This window comes from Lytechinus pictus, unplaced genomic scaffold, assembly GCF_037042905.1.
Source record: "Lytechinus pictus isolate F3 Inbred unplaced genomic scaffold, Lp3.0 scaffold_20, whole genome shotgun sequence".
Classification (NCBI taxonomy): domain Eukaryota; kingdom Metazoa; phylum Echinodermata; class Echinoidea; order Temnopleuroida; family Toxopneustidae; genus Lytechinus; species Lytechinus pictus.
This window is the reverse complement of record NW_026974141.1, coordinates 12,507,662-12,525,838: the sequence shown is the minus strand read 5'-3', so window position 1 is coordinate 12,525,838 and position 18,177 is coordinate 12,507,662. Positions and strand designations below refer to the sequence as shown.

At 37.3% G+C, this 18,177-nt stretch overlaps 1 protein-coding gene across 4 annotated transcripts; it reads right to left on the bottom strand.

Moving 5' to 3' along the window:
* Positions 1-844: 844 nt before the first annotated feature.
* Positions 845-13,870, bottom strand: LOC135157865 (NF-kappa-B inhibitor-interacting Ras-like protein 2). 4 transcript variants are annotated; one of them, XM_064114955.1, is made up of 9 exons: positions 13,839-13,870; positions 13,297-13,429; positions 11,125-11,241; positions 10,534-10,632; positions 9,225-9,272; positions 8,844-8,945; positions 7,251-7,344; positions 4,863-4,949; positions 845-4,120 (listed from the first exon to the last, which is right to left on the bottom strand). In XM_064114955.1, the coding sequence occupies exons 3-9, from the start codon at positions 11,221-11,223 to the stop codon at positions 4,050-4,052; spliced, it is 600 nt and encodes a 199-aa protein (XP_063971025.1). In that variant the 5' UTR covers positions 11,224-11,241; positions 13,297-13,429; positions 13,839-13,870; the 3' UTR covers positions 845-4,049. The 4 variants fall into 4 exon arrangements, with proteins under 4 accessions (XP_063971025.1, XP_063971023.1, XP_063971024.1 ...); XM_064114953.1 differs by adding an exon at positions 12,554-12,733 and having other exon boundaries at positions 13,297-13,842; XM_064114954.1 differs by having other exon boundaries at positions 13,749-13,842.
* Positions 13,871-18,177: the final 4,307 nt, after the last annotated feature.

Sequence of the window (18,177 nt, the reverse complement as noted above, 5' to 3'; positions counted from 1 at the left end):
AAAGTAACAAATTTCATACCCTTTTTAAGAAACAACCCCCTGGCCATGTCTTACAAAGAGTTACGATTAATCCGATCAATCTCAAGTATATGGAAATCCATCGATGACATAATTTTTTTCTGTAGGAAATTTGTTCAACGTCCTTTGAAAACAAAGAGAAGCATACTGAATTGTCAAGAAAAAACAGTAAATGTATGAATATATGTCATTTCTAGAAAATATTTTGAAAAAACATGTCTTTTAGATGTTGCTGGCTTTCCATAGTTGCGATTGATCGGATCAATCGCAAGATCAATCGCAACTCTTTATAGGACGGGCCCCTGAAGTCATCTATATTAGGTGTAATAGCTCCGTCAGTGGAGCAAGGCTTTCGGATAATTGTGACCCTCATTACCAGGGCCCCCGTCTAACAAAGAATTACGATTGATCCGATCAACCACAACTATATGGGAATCATAAATTTTTCTTCAAGAAATTTGCACAATGTCCTTTGTAAACAAAGAGAAGCACACTGAATTTTCAGGAAAACAATGTATGAATATACATCATATCTAGAAAATATTTTTAACTTCATGTTAGAAGTTGACATTGCTGGCTTTCCATAGTTGCGGTTGATCGGATCAATCACAACTAACAACAAAATAGTGTGATGTGCCAATCCTGGTATTTTGCTGACTGAACGATACAGATACAACTCTTCGTAAGACAGGGTCCCTGGTCCCTCAGAGAGGATGTTAAGACTTCCATCCTCTGGTTGTTTGCTGTCATTCTTGATTTCTTAGCAATCAGATAAAAAAACGAATCATGACCACCATTACAATAAATGACAGAGCAATGCTGGTGATTAATTGGCATCGATTTAATCAAATTCAAAATATTTTCTACACACAAAACAAATATGGAATATATTATCATTTGTAAATACACTACATACAAACTTGTGGATGAATACATGGTTCGAATATAAGTCAGTGGCCAAATTCCAGAGGATCTGTTTTTTGATAGATTACAAAACAATGTGTGAATCATTGTACATTGAAACGTTTCTGCCTGGCAAGACTGGTAAAATTTATGGGCGGCTACATGGGTGTTAGTGTTGATTGGATCAATCGCAACTCTGTAAGATAAGGTCCCTGGTCCCTCAGAGAGGATGTTAAGTCAGAGACACAAAGGTCTGCGATTAATCGTACGCTTACTATTCACAATTCATTGTACATTGTAATCAGTGCAATTAATCGTAAATACATGTTCTATGATGAGTGCTAAGCTTTGTGTTACAGGCCCAAGGTCTGAAAAATGCCTCGACATAGGTGAATATTATCATTTATGCAGACTTCACTTTTTTTTCCATATTCAATATTCTAAATAAAAGGGTACATTTTGCTAGAGCACCTTTTTAATTTGCAATTCCAGACAGGATATGTGAAACCTTCTTCAAACATAAATAAATCATTCCTTAAATTTTCATACAAACACATTGCACATCTAGCTTTCAAAGTTAAATGAGATTTCTGTCTTAAATAGTGAAACAAGCTTTAACATATTTTGCTGAATTTTAAGAAGTTGAAGAATTCAAAGTTATCCATAGCCATCTGACAAAAACATGTCTACAATATTCTATTTTGTAACTTCATATCCCATTCAATTATAACACGAAATGTAGCTGAACTACCCTATCTTGGAACAAGTTTTCACCGTTGTGATGCAAATCCCAAACAGACCTATAATGTGAATAATATTATTTTGAATACAGTCTGTAAAAAAAGAATGTACAGGTGTACATACCAACAACGTGAAAAATATAAGACAAATTTCAACAAGCAAACTAGGTAAAATAGGTAAACATGAATGACATTTAAACATTTTTCTTAATGTGACCTTTGGTAAAAGGGGGGGGGGGACTATGAACTGCTAAACCCATTTTCCTTTTGGTGACAAAGACAGATTTTTAGATGCTTTTCCTTATTTTCATAACCCCCCCCCTCCAGAAAAATAAAAAAACAAACATAAAAAGTTGTCCACACATGTGAATCAATCAATACATCTGTTATAAAAACATCAATTTTTAAACACAAACATTTAATGTGGCTGGAATACCCCCCCCCCCATGAGCAAACATCGTGTGCAGGAATGACTGATTGAATCCGATGACAGGGATAATAATAAATCTGTAAGAACTTAGGTAGGTAAAATGTACATGTACGTCTGCAGTGCATTATAAATACCCAGATCATTATTATATTATTTAGCATTTTCCCAATAAGTACATGATTTGAATAAGTTTCCTATTAGGTTAAATGACTCACAATGTTGACACCAATATCTTTAAGTCTATATGGACTAGCCTAAATTTCTAAGATAGTCTAAGTCTGGAATGGCCCAAATTACATATTCATAGTTAGGATGATTTTTGGAGGTGGAGGCCGGGACACCGGTGTAGTTCCCCTAGGTTTTCATTCCTGCGTCAAGTTGAACAGATCAAGATTACCATATTTGAGAGCCGTTCAATTACACAAGAACCACTTTTGTCTCAATTTTATGGATCTAAAACTGTGACACAACATTTTCTCCTGAGACAATTTTTCCTGGCTTAATTTCATCTGAGATATTGGGTCAGGATTAGGGTTGCAATAGTTTTATGTTAGGTTTAGAGTAGGGTATGTGTTAAACCCAGGATTGAAGTTTGTCATTCGATTAGTGTGTTGAATTTAGAGAGGAGCGATTGCTGCCAGAGCATCAGGACAAGAACCGCTTTTGTCTCCATTTTACAGATCTTGAACCGGAGACACATCATTTGCTCTTGCGACAATTGCTCCAGGCTTAATTTCATCTAAGATGTAGGGTTAGGGTTGCAATAGTGTTTTATGTTAGGTTTAGGGTAGGGTAAAGTCTTAAACCCAGGGTTTAAGTTCGTCATTCCATTAGTGTGGAATTTAGAGCGGAGCGATTGTCGCCAGAGCAAATGTCATGGAACCAAGGCTCCGCAACACAAAGGTTTGCGATGAATTGCAAATAAGAAATAACGGCACTGATTGGCTCCTGGTCAGTATTTTAAACCTAATGCGTGTGTAACATTGATATTGATTGGTCAGTTCATTTAGCGATTGATCGCTAATCTTTGCGTTACGAAGCCCTGGACAAGAACCACTTTTGTCTCCATTTTGTGGATCTTGGACCTCCCTGGTATGGTCCATGCCCATCATCGACCCACTTCCAGATTCATGGAGCATTTCAACAAACCTGCGATCGATCGCAAATCTATTAAGGATCCCCAAATTAATTACATCATCTTCCAATCAATTGCAAATTTCAATCGATCGCTGATTTTCTTCTGGCAACAATGACTGCAAACTGACTTGCTGCATCTAAAATTGATCAAGTGCAAAAATTGTTACAGAAATTTTGCAATTGATTGCAAACATTTTAGTGCAACGCCCTTTATATGTGACCAAGCCATACGAATCTTCGTGCTTCAGAGAAGACATACGTACTTGCTTCTAACAGTGAATGGTATAGCGTTCCATCTCCATATAAACCACACTGATAAAATGCAATTCTGAAGTACATTAAACCAGCAAGCTTACTTCTTTGAAATTCTTGATGAGCAAGAATGCACTATTTCCTTTAAAGGAAGTCTGGGTAGAATCGACACAAGAAGCGCAGAACTATATAACATTGCACCTGTGATATTGTTCTTACTTGAGAATGATCCTTCGAGGCAACACCAAAATGAAGAGGTGGGACTCATCTCAGTAAGCGTCACAGCTCTCCTTTAGGTAGTCTGGGTAGAATCGCCACAAGAAGCACAAGCTATATGTAACATTGCACCTGTGATATTGTTCTTCCTCGAGAATAATCCTTCGAGGCGACACCGAAATGAAGGGGTGGGATTGATTACAGTAATCGCCACAGCTCTCTTTTAAGGTACACTGGGCAGAACTAACACAATATGCACAAAGCTATAACCTATTTAACATTGCACATGTGAGTGTTCTCTCTTGTGAATGATCCTTCGAGGCGACACCAAAAATGAAGGAGTGGGACTGGTCTCAGGAATCGCCAAAGCTTTGCAGCTGTTTCGGCTTGAAATTCCTCACCGAGATGGAGAAGGTTGATTTGGCTGCAAAGTAAAGACAAGGAAAAGAGAGAAAAAAATGAGATAACATCACCAAATCGGAAAGTTGTTCACTTCTTTTCAACAAAAATTGCCAATTTTGAGAAGTGGTTAGATTTAGTGATCTGATGTTCATTTCTTTTCCACAATCTACACTTTCATAATTGCCACTTTGAAATGTGGATAGATTTATTCATCTGATTTTTAGAATATTGATAATTTACTTCTTCTAAATCTGCCTACTTCACTCTTGAAGAGTCTAACACAATAGAATTGTGTCTGTCAAATTCCTTTGAGCTTTCGTTATCTTCTTTTTATCCTTTAACACAAATCGTATTACAGTCTTTATTATCAAGTAGTGGACAGCAGCAAACGAAAAAATAAATAAAATAAAGAATGGATTCATGAGTTGTAATAATGGCAATTTGAGATGAAAAGCAAGCCTTTTAAAAGTAGACAATTACAGGCAACTCAAATCTGCTATAATAAAAAAAATCCATTATTTAACATTTCATAACTTCATTTATCAATCCAAAACTCCAAGTTGTGATTCTTAAAAGGTAGAAATCTAAAATAAAAATTCTGTAGAAAAAAAGGGAACAGGCAAGTATTTCATGAAAAAGTCATTGATTTCATTGTTACAAGCTACTGAAATCCTTGCATCTGATTGGCTCAGAGCAAATTTGCCAGTGAAAATTATTTACAAGATGCTTCATAAAACACTTCATACCAGGTAAACCCAACTTACTTGGAGGTATTGTGAGCTTAGAAGTTAGCGAGACGATCGGCTGAATGAGACTGCTCCTGTTGGCTACTGTTACTTCAAAGAATTGGACTACATTCAAAAGAAAAGAAAAATGGCAAATGACATTTACACAAAATGCCTAAAAGCCTGAGTACAGTTTTGGTAATCTTAAAAACTATTCATTTCCAAAGTTTTATTTCATTTTCAGATAACGTAAAAAAGTATTCAATGAAACCCATGCAAAAATGTTCAGGATATATTCTTGGAAAATAGCTTTGTGATATACAATCACCAAATGTATATAAAAGAAAGTGGTTGAGGGGACTGAATCTAATAAACAAAACATAAATCAAATTATCATGATAAATGAGTAAATAAAGGGTGATAATGATCACTCTTCCCTTGTTAATAGAATAATAGTTCAACAAGTGGAATGCCTCTGGCCGTCTCACCTGCATCACGCGATTCAATATAGCAGCAGTGCTGATTTTGAAAACTACTATAACTCGCACAAGATGTTCAGTGATACTTGGTTACTCTTATTTCCACGTTTTATGAACTAGACCAATACACTTATAGAGATATGATGGCAATTCAACAAATACCCCCAACGTGGCCAAAGTTCTTTGACCTTACATGACCTTTGACCTTGATCATGTGACCTGAAACTCGCACAGGATGTTCAGTGATACTTGATTACTATTATGTCCAAGTTTTATGAACTAGACCAACACACTTTCAAATTTATGGCTGTAATTCAACAAATACCCCAATTTGGCCAAAGTTCATTGACCCTAAATGACCTTTGACCTTGATCATGTGACCTGAAACTTGCACAGGATGTTCAGTAATACTTGATTACTATTATGTCCAAGTTTCATGAATCAGATCCATAAACTTTCAAAGTTATGATGGTAATTCAACAGATACCCCCAATTCGGCCAAAGTTCATTGACCCTAAATGACCTTTGACCTTGGTCATGTGATGTGAAACTCATGCAGGATGTTCAGTGATACTTGATTAACCTTATGTATAAGTTTCATGAACTAGGTCCATATATTTTCTAAGTTATGATGACATTTCAAAAACTTAACCTTAGGTTAAGATTTTGATGTTGATTCCCCCAACATGGTCTAAGTTCATTGACCCTAAATGACCTTTGACCTCGGTCATGAGACATGAAACTCAGGCAGGATGTTCAGTAATACTTGATTAAACTTATGGCCAAGTTTCATGAACTAGGTCCATATACTTTCTAAGTTATGCTGTCATTTCAAAAACTTAACCTCAGGTTAAGATTTGGTGTTGACGCCGCCGCCGCCCCCGTCGGAAAAGCGGCGCCTATAGTCTCACTCTGCTATGCAGGTGAGACAATAAAAATTCATTTTATTGAACAAAAAAACAAATGCAAGTTTATGAGAGTGATATAATATATTACTGATATTTATCATCTCATTTCAAATCCTGTATCAGTAAAAGATCCAGGATTTTTCAAATAAAGGGGGAGCAAATTGTAAATTTGAAAATAAAGGGGGGCGCAGATGAAAAAAATGTGAGATTTAGATGCACTTTTGGGGAGTGTACTAAGCTCTTTTCAGAGACACTTATGGTATCCAACAGCTAGACTGAATTAAGAGGAAAGTTATTTTAGTGTGGGATGAATGGACAACAATGATGAGCACATGTTAGCGCTGTGCGCGGATAATCTGTGTATAAACATATTTGATCAGCTTACTGAATGAATCAACTGGCATAACAGGTAAATACATCTAATTATTGAAGTAAATTTAGCTATATTAATATGTAGATACATGTTCAATGGGAAATTCTTAAAATATAGAGGGGGCGTGGGCCTCTTCCACCCCCGACTTTATCCACCACTGTGTACTGTGACCAGTATAATATAATTGGCCAATTACCAACAACATTCGTTAACATTATCAAGTGAGAAATCACAAAATGCAGACCTGCCAACCTTTGGGAATGAAAAATTGTATTTTGTGATAAAAAAACTGTATTTTTCCCCAAAAAAGTGTATGTCATAATAAAATGTGTAGCGCACTCGCTCATCACGGCACTCAAGCTGCATGCAAGCTAAAATGCGCACTGCTCTTGCAGATGAAAAAAAAAAACATTGAAACATGTGTATACAGGTATCTCACCCTGGTTTTAACAAAATAATTGAAAAAAAAAGGTTACCTGAAATTACATTGATATAATAACCATATTTGTGTAACTTTCATGAAATAGAGACATATAGAGATGATTTTTCTCAATAAATTACGAGTATTTTTAAAAGAAAAAAACGTACTGCCGTATTTTGGTTGTAAAAACGTACTAAATATGCCAAAAACGTACTGGTTAGCAGGTCTGAAAATGGGTGAGCTTACTCTTTTCCTTGACTGCCCAGTCACTGGCCGTTCTAAAGTCAACCTGTCTCTGTTGGTTTAGATCAACTTTATTTCCTATCATCACCACTGATATCTAAGGGTAAAGAAACAAAACGTTTGATTTGATTTGATTAAAAGTAAAAGAAAGTAGTTGCAGCAAACAATTATTTCATGAGAAAGTCTTTAAAATCAAGGTTAATTGTCACCTTATTAGCACTTAAATTTGGTACATTAATGTAAACTTATCTTTGTGATATCATGAAATCTTAGCTGAAAACCGATAAGTCTGATTACTAACACAGAAAAGCATATGTGGGACAGTGTATCAATATTGCTTGGAAAAATACCCCACATTTGATGGAATTCCATGTTTATTTTGCTCATTTCTTCGCAAATATCTTTGATTTTATGCATCCAAATATTTGAGTGGCCATTTTACTGGATTCGGTTTGAACTCATTTTGAGATTGTTACTACAACTTGCATTTATCTGTAATTGTTTGCGTCTGCAATCACAACATTCTTATAATACATTTTTCATTACATAATATATTCTTGGCTACGGTTATTTGACAGACATGAATCATTGAGAAAAAAAAGGACTAAATAAATATCATTCTATATAACTAGATCGACTACCAACTAATTTTAACATTAACAATTTGCAGGAGTATGATTGTCATTATAAGCAGATTGCTGGAATAAAATTACAACTCATTCAATTAATTAATACATTTATAAAGCATAATTTGAATGATGAAGATGGAGATGATAAGGATGAAGATGATGGTGACAAAGGTGTAGATGAAGTCCATGGAGATGATGATGGTCAAGGTGGATGTGACCAATATTGGACATGGTCAATATTTCCAAACATTAAATGGAAGTCAGTCCCCCCCAAAAAAAAATTATATATATATATATATATATATATATATATATATATATAAAAAAGAAAAGTCACACAAGTATTATGCTGAAAATTTCATCAAAAATCAGATAAGAAAGCTATATTTTAAAGTGTTGCTATATGTCACAAAACAGATATGCAAATCCTAGGCAGTGTGCATTTGATGGGAATGACGATGTCATCCACTTGTTATTTCTAGTATATTTTATCATATAAGGTGGAAGCGTCTTGGTCTTGTGGTTCTGACGCTTGCCTTTCAATCAGAGGGTCAGGGGTTCGAATCTCTGTAAGTTAAAATACAGTAAATCAATGTTGGTGAATAGTTACTGAATAGAGAGAAAAGATTTGAACTGTATTTCTGACAGCATAGGAAATACACAAGAGTGACGGGCGATTTCATCCCCATGACAACCCAAGTCACCCCTAAAATTCCACCAAAATACATGCTTTGGGGCAACCATTCTTTCTAGAGTCACCCCAAGATCTGTCACAAACAACGTTCAAGATTATTTAGAAAATCAGTGTTCCAACTATGGCAAAATAATGATAATAGCTTGCTGCCCCTAAAAAGTAGCCCTTAAAATGAAAGAAATAGCCCCCAAAATTCTGCAATCGCCCCAATGTGGGAAAAGTTTATACCCCCCAAAAAATGAAAATTATTTCCTTCTCTGATTTCTGACTTACCTCTTTCTTGTCTTTATCTTTCAGTTTATCGATTTCTTTTTTGATATACTCCAGCATGTTGAATGATTCTTGGCTGGTCGTGCTGTACACCAATAAGAACCCCTAAAAATTAAATTCACAAAAACAAAATATTATCAACAACAAAAAGAAGACCATCATTTAGAATATAAAAAAATATAATACACGTATAAAACTCAAATTGACCAAAATGTGCATGTGCTCCTCATTTTTCATTTGAATAAGCTCCATGATGATACCTTCATATTGCCTCTACATTTATCTTCATTTCTTAAATAATTCTCTATTTCTTGTAAACCAAAACAAAGTATATATGATTACAATAAGTCAAAATCACATCAAATCAAATAAAGTTGAACTTACATCGGCCATGCTGAGATAGTGCTTTGGGAGATCTTGGTTGCTGGATGTCTGGATAACATAAAAAAAAGAAAAAACAACAACAATGAATGTAACTAAAAGGAACATGTATGAATAATGGAAAAAAATCATGGCATTGTTCGTTTCCAAATGTAATTTGTTTTAAAATCTATGAAGCACACTTTTAATGTTTCAATTATGCTATGTTCACCACGATGTCCACGGGCAAGTCACAAGCGGTATGTTTTGAAATACATGCATACTAATTGGGTCATTGTGACATCACTCATAAATCCTGAGAGATTGGTAGACCAAAGTGGAGTTAACACCATGCATTAATCAAATTGTTTCTAGCAAACTTTATTTTGACACTATGGGTGGTGTTCTGAGAGTCATGGTTTAGTTAAACCTGTGTTAAATTAGACCACACTTTTATGGAGTGCCAATTGTCGACACATTCACCAATTAAAAATTATTCTTAGCCTGCTGCAAAAAGTTGTCTAAAATTTAATTCTGAAATGGAAAGAATAGGAAAACAAAAAAATATAATGCATTTTAATGAATTAATTGGTACATTATAATTGCTACGAATAAGGAAGAAGTTTTGTGAAGCCAGCATTCCATAGAATAAGGTTTGAAATTCTTGTTTAGACTAGGGTTAAACCTAGGTTTAATCATCAGAATACCACGATACAGGTTTAACTGGCCTCATGCGCATAATGCCCGGCACACACTATGTGATTCGTTGCGATCCAAATTTCAAAGAAATTGCAATAACTCTTGATATGAACATTCCAACCAATTAAATCTTAGCAATCAGCATTCAGAATTGTGATCGGACTACTGAAATCGGAATTCAGACAAGTTCGAGCCTTCCTGTAGGTATAAAAGCAAAATCAATTCCAAATCGCAATGACGTCAACACCGCCTGCGACTTGAAGCCGATTTGGAAATTACTCCGAACACAGGGCTTGCCTCAAAGAAAAATTATGATTTTATTATTCCTAACATTATGCCAAACTTCAAATAAAATAATTTTGCTTCTTGGAAATATCACATTTAATGCAAATGCAAATTATTGAAAAAATGTGTCGCAAGGGAGCGCACAGTGTGAGACGGGCTTTACTTACCAAACCCCTTGGAAATGTCACATTTAATGCAAATTATTAAAAAATCGCGTCGCATGGCATCGCACAGTGTGAGATGGGCTTTACTTACCAAACCCTTTGGAAATGTCACATTTAATGCAAATGCGAGTTATTGAAAAAACGCGTCGCAAGGGAGCGCACAGTGTGAGACGGGCTTTACTTACCAAACCCCTGGTGTCGTAGAATCGGACCCGTTCTCTGGTCCCTCTGTTCGTTTCAATGTTGGCAACATAGATGTCTTCTATTGTTGGGCATGTTGTTTCCTGAAAAAAGAGAGAACATTACAATTACTATTAGATAAACTCAACCAAATTCATACATTTTATCATGTAAAATTAATCATGCTGATTTATTCACGAAATTAAACTTTTTGCTCTAATTCAATGAAAAAAGCTCCTAGAATGCTAACTTTTAATATGCAAACATTCTCTATAGTATTGCTAGCAATTGTGCTTGAAAATATTCTAGTACCGAAATTGATCTCTTATGTATTTTATTGTTATTTCTTAAATTTCTTATGTATTTCCGTGCTTTTTTTGTTTTGAGATTACTTACATAATATTGTGCTATTTTCTTACTGCATACCAGGGCGTTGCAAATTTGATCTCAAAAGTGACAGGACCCTTGAACATAAAAAGTCAGCGAGCAGCACGGTAAAACAAAATTTGTACAACGATTAAAAATATGTATACTTCCCTCCCTCCCCCCACCCCCCCCGGGACTATTAGGTTATGAAAATTTATAGGCAAACAAACCTGTCCAATGCGATGTGTTCCATAGATGACCTGTTCTAATACTGCCGTCTTCCCCACTCCGGCTGATCCACAAACAACTACTTTGCAAGTCTTTCCCATTGTTGATCCGTTTCAAGTCTGAAAATGAAATACAGTCAAACTCAAAGTAACAAACAATAAGAAAGCCGAATTTTGTCTGTTTGGCGGAGATTTTAAACATTGATAAGACAAAGAAATCAAGATGGCGACGTAAACAATATCGTAGAAATGTCGGAAATTAAGTTGTACCCCATGTACATGATTTAGGGCTAGAGCTTTTAGAGGGAAAGTAGAAATCTCGGGGGCGAAAGTTTCAGGATTTGGGGCCATATGTGTAGCCGTATGGGAAGCAATTCCAGGCTCCGTGGGGAGTAAGCCTACGTATAGTAGACTGATTTTTACTCTCCAGGGGCCCGTTTCTCAACACCGTCATAAGTCTAACTTCTTGACTAACTCGGAGATAGTGAGCTACTTGTCCGCTAACCGTTTCACGAAGCCCTCTTTACCAAGATCGGGTACAACAACCTCACTAAATATTTATGACACCTCCGAACCTGTCATAACTTCTTTCTTAATGACGTAGTGGCATCACATGGGTAGACTATGACAAGCAAAAGTGCCTAGATATTTGAAAATAACAATCTTACGTAATCAATCATATAGGTTGAAATTACATCACAAAACAAGTGGGATAATGCATTCAATGATAATTCTAATAAAAAGAAAATATAAAAACTGTTGGTAAAACGCCACAAAACCATTCAGTTTGAAATAGTAAAATGACTTAATCGATAAAGATTCTACCACGTCAGGCCATCCATAACTGGACTCGTATTTGTTGTTTTCAGACTCCTATTAACATTTGGATAAATTCTATCTCTAACTTATGCATATAATTTGTAAAATATCGTATGTTTCGGTATAAATGATTGAAAATGTTTCGTTAAACTATATTTTGATGACGTTTGGAATCGTAAAAGACCGTATAATTATCATAATTTTACAAAGAAAACCGTTATGGTTTACTTTCGTAAACTATCAAAATTGGATATCCCGGGGGTACCCATCTCAACGTCCACAAGTGATTTTTTAGTCATGAAATGAATTATTCATAATTTAATTTTCTGTGCAATTGAATGCTCCAGTCTTCATGGTCTAAGTATGTATGATGCATAATTCACCTGTGCTATTATTTTAACAAGATTTATTTCCCAATTCATCACAATATTTGCAAATTTGTCATAATTTTTCTTTTTGAAAATTATGCTATATTGTGACTAAGGCTACGTCTCGTCTGCTCTTTTTACCGATAGTATCGATATCAATGTATTCTAGTTAGGAAGCCTTTCGAGAAACAGGTTTAGTTAGATTGGAACTAACTCCGTGGTTGGTGGATAAAGATATGACTAACTTGTCCATGTGTTGAGAAACGGGCCCCTGGAGCCTCCAGGGCTAGGCTAGGTACACGCAGATGAATGGAATGGACTCCCTGGCTCCGTGGAGAGTTAGCATACGTTAAATGATTTTTACTCTCTAGGAGCCTCCTGGCTAGTCTTGACTGCAGATAAAACGAGGTGAGTTTGAGTCCCAACTAAGGTAAGATAAGAACAGTAAAAAAATGATAGAAAAATCTGAGGTGAACGAACCGGAAATCAAATCTCAACATTGACTGTTCACTTTTGACAACAATCATGACAATCTTTTCTTTTTTTTGGTGGGGGTGCATATGGAACTCTCTCCAAGAGATGAATGAAACACACAGAGACATGATGGTGGGGGTAGCCATGAGGCCCCTAGAGAGTAAAAATCATTCACTAGGCTACTAATATTCAATAGTAATTTGGCATTGGGCCGAGCCCGAGCTGCAGCTGAGCCGTCCTCCTCAGCTCAGCTCAGCTCAGCTCAGCACGGAACGGTAGTATACACACGCGCCCCGCCGTCTCTGTCCCGCGCGTGAGTCCGGCATCATCGTCGGCTCACTCGCTGAATTTCAAATAGCTATTAAAATAAAAAAACCACGACGCACCATATTTTCAGCAAATATTCACAATTATGATGTCTAATATGAATAGTGAAGAAAAATCATGAAAATCGTGTAAGACGTGGATAAACTAGGGTCTTTACTCTACATAAAAAATAACTTTTTAAAGTTACCTTCGACAGTCGCGTCGACAGTCTTTATTTGTCTCATAGAGATGTACGGTATACTAGTAACGTTGTCTTGACTCTTGTGTCCAGTGTTTCCACAGCTCCAAAATAAATTTCCCGAAACTGAATCCCAAATTTCCTGAAATTCATAAATATTTCCTGAAATTTTCAACTCTGATTTTAAACAAAAATCGGGCAATAATACAGCGAGTGTAAATTTGGTCCAGGTGGCCAAAATCATGGAATTTAGATTTTTTTGTGTTCACGCCCTCTTTAAAAATGGGAACGACATTACAGAATGCGAGCGCGGATCGCGAGCGGAAAATTTTGAGCTACGTATGGAGGTAAAAAAATTACGTAAATATAACATGAATATTAATAGTTGCTATGTTTAATTGTTGTTTGATTGTAATTTTCGGATTTCCCGAAATTTCCTGGAATTTTTTCATTTCCCGAACCTTTCCTGGAAAAAGTCAAAATTTCCTGAAATTTCCCGAATTTCGGGAAGAGTGGAAACACTGCTTGTGTCGCCGCGTTTGTTGCTTTACTTCCGGTTTGGTTGAGATCGATCCACTGAACTAGAGATACGTATTTCTAGTTCAGTGGATCGATCAACCAGGCTGAAGCCAGCGCACAAACCCAGCGCACAGAATATAGTGCAGCAAGCCAGCGAACAAACCCAGCGCACAGAGCTATCGCGATACAAAACGCCCAGCAACGTGTGCGTAGTCTATTAGTTGCAGACCCTAAATACAGCTTAAATTCACAAACGTCTCGAATATTGTCATAATGCGCACGGAAATGGTTTTTAGTTAAAAGGCATAGTTACCCAAACTTACCGTGATTCAAAAATATGGAATTTCCGTTATGCATTATTCCACATTAAGATTGCTTCAAATATTAGTATATGACTGATAACATTTATGACATGGCAATGGCATATGCAGTGCAGCTGAAAATAATACAGATCAAGAAGAATCAAACACGGGATCAAACAAAGTTGGTAAAACAATATCGGACAAGGATAACAGAGTTATGATATTTTAAAGATCCGCATTTCGGACAGTTCTATATGCATTTCTTTTTTAACATTCAATGGAGAAAAGTAATATCTTCTGTATACTTATTCCCACTGTTTTAATCATAAGAAATCATGATTATTCAAAGTTCCTCCTCCTAGAATTAAAAATATTGCATCAAAAATATTTAAAGCATTTGTTCATTAATGGACATTATTTTGATATAAGAGACATTACATGATTAAAAAAATGATTTCATGTAAGAACATTTTATATAAGCAAGACGAAAATTGGAACACGATCGAAATCATAATCACTTCAAATGGATAGTCATGACTGCGTGCATTTTATTTTCACAAAATACTGCTGACTTCAATATTCATTATCAGATTTTGATGATTGCTTCCGTATTCTCCTTTGTAAATTTAACTCTTATTGATAACTATATTATTCCCAGCGCGGAGGATGAATCCATTTTATGTTTTCTAAGTTTCCTATATCTATCAATATATTTTTTAATATTCCCTTAAAAAATGCATCAATTAATGATTTTATGTGAAGGATCAGTCCCTCTCACATGGGCCTTTAACCAGGGGGGGGGGGGGCAGACCCACATTACATTCTCAATAAAAATTACATACTGAACGACCTTGATCCATGCATCCCCTGCGTTTCGAGAAATCTTAGACCCCGTCCCCCTTTTCTGTGCACCACTGTTCACCCCTAGATCGATGGAGTGATTAATAAAGATCAATTTGGTTGATTTTCAAGACATGAAATGGTTATTTTGATTAGCGGCGAATTTATTTCCAAACCAAAGTGGAATTGTTGGAATACACATAGCACGCGCTATGTTTTGATCGACGCACCCCCCACATTTCGGGGCATCGGAGACCCCGTCCCCCTTTTCTGTGCACCCGAATGTTCACCCCTAAATCGAGGGAATGACTAATAAAAATCAATTTCGCTGATTTTCAAGATATAAAAAGGTGATTTCGATTAGCGGCGAATTTATTACCAAACCAAAGTGGAATTGTTGGAATACACGTATATAATACATAGCATTTTCGTCCATGCCCCCCCCCTACCCTTCGGGGCATCGTAGACCCCGTCCCCCTTTTCTCTGCACCAATGTTTACCCCTAAATCGATGGAATGACTAATAAAGATCAATTTCGCTGATTTTCAAGACATAAAAAGGTGATTTCGATTAGCGGCGAATTTATACCAGCCCCCGGCCACCAAAGTGGAATAGTTGGAATACACGTACATAATATAGCACGCCATAATAGCAGGCGCCGTATTTTCGGCAATGCACCCCAACCTTTCGTGGCACCGTAGACCCCGTCCCCCTTTTCTGTGCACCAATGTTCACCCCTAGATCGATGGAGTGATTAATGAAGATCAATTTGCTTCATTTTCAAGACATAAAAAGGTGATTTCGATTAGCGGCGAATTTATTACCAAACCAAAGTGGAATTGTTGGAATACACGTATATAATACATAGCATTTTCATCGATCCATGCCCCCCTACCTTTCGGGGCATCGTAAACCCCGTCCCCCTTTTCTCTGCACCAATGTTCACCCCTAAATCGATGAAATGACTAATAAAGATAAATTTCGCTGATTTTCAAGACATAAAAAGGTGATTTCGATTAGCGGCGAATTTATTACCAGCCCCCGGCCACCAAAGTGGAATAGTTGGAATACACGTACATAATAAATAGCACGCCATAACAGCTCGCGCGATATTTTCGGCAATGTACCCCGACCTTTCGGGGCACCGTAGACCCCGTCCTCCTTTTCTGTGCACCAATGTTCACCACTAGATCGATGGAGTGATTAATGAAGATCAATTTGCTTCATTTTCAAGACATAAAAGGGTGATTTCGATTAGCGGCGAATTTATTACCAAACCAAAGTGGAATTGTTGGAATACACGTATATAATACAAAGCATTTTCGTCCATGCACCCCCTACCTTTCGGGGCATCGTAGACCCCGTCCCCCTTTTCTGTGCACCAATGTTCACCCCTAAATCGATGGAATGACTAATAAAGATCAATTTCGCTGATTTTCAAGACATAAAAAGGTGATTTCGATTAGCGGCGAATTTATACCAGCCCCCGGCCACCAAAGTGGAATAGTTGGAATACACGTACATAATATAGCACGCCATAATAGCAGGCGCCGTATTTTCGGCAATGCACCCCGACCTTTCGGGGCACCGTAGACCCCGTCCTCCTTTTCTGTGCACCAATGTTCACCCCTAGATCGATGGAGTGATTAATGAAGATCAATTTGCTCCATTTTCAAGACATAAAAAGGTGATTTCGATTAGCGGCGAATTTATTACCAAACCAAAGTGGAATTGTTGGAATACACGTATATAATACATAGCATTTTCGTCCATGCCCCCCTACCCTTCGGGGCATCGTAGACCCCGTCCCTCTTTTCTCTGCACCAATGTTTACCCCTAAATCGATGGAATGACTAATAAAGATCAATTTCGCTGATTTTCAAGACATAAAAAGGTGATTTCGATTAGCGGCGAATTTATTACCAGCCCCCGGCCACCAAAGTGGAATAGTTGGAATACACGTACATATAGCACGCCATAACAGCTCGCGCGATATTTTCGGCAATGCACCCCGACCTTTCGGGGCACCGTAGACCCCGTCCTCCTTTTCTGTGCACCAATGTTCACCCCTAAATCGATGGAATGACTAATAAAGATCAATTTCGCTGATTTTCAAGACATAAAAAGGTGATTTCGATTAGCGGCGAATTTATTACCAGCTAGCCCCCGGCCACCAAAGTGGAATAGTTGGAATACACGTACATAATATATAGCACGCCATAACAGCTCGCGCGATATTTTCGGCAATGCACCCCGACCTTTCGGGGCACCGTAGACCCCGTCTTCCTTTTCTGTGCACCAATGTTCACCCCTAGATCGATGGAGTGATTAATGAAGATCAATTTGCTTCATTTTCAAGACATAAAAAGACGATTTCGATTAGCGGCGAATTTATTACCAGCCCCCGGCCACCAAAGTGGAATAGTTGGAATACACGTACATAATATATAGCACGCTATAACAGCTCGCGCGATATTTTCGGCAATGCACCCCGACCTTTCGGGGCACCGTAGACCCCGTCCCCCTTTTCTGTGCACCAATGTTCACCCCTAGATCGATGGAGTGATTAATGAAGATCAATTTGCTCCATTTTCAAGACATAAAAAGGTGATTTCGATTAGCGGCGAATTTATTACCAAACCAAAGTGGAATTGTTGGAATACACGTATATAATACATAGCATTTTCGTCCATGCCCCCCCCCCTACCTTTCGGGGCATCGTAGACCCCGTCCCCCTTTTCTGTGCACCAATGTTCACCCCTAAATCGATGGAATGACTAATAAAGATAAATTTCGCTGATTTTCAAGACATAAAAAGGTGATTTCGATTAGCGGCGAATTTATTACCAGCCCCCGGCCACCAAAGTGGAATAGTTGGAATACACGTACATAATATATAGCACGCCATAACAGCTCGCGCGATATTTTCGGCAATGCACCCCGACCTTTCGGGGCACCGTAGACCCCGTCTTCCTTTTCTGTGCACCAATGTTCACCCCTAGATCGATGGAGTGATTAATGAAGATCAATTTGCTTCATTTTCAAGACATAAAAAGGTGATTTCGATTAGCGGCGAATGTATTACCAGCCCCCGGCCACCAAAGTGGAATAGTTGGAATACACGTACATAATATATAGCACGCCATAACAGCTCGCGCGATATTTTCGGCAATGCACCCCGACCTTTCGGGGCACCGTAGACCCCGTCTTCCTTTTCTGTGCACCAATG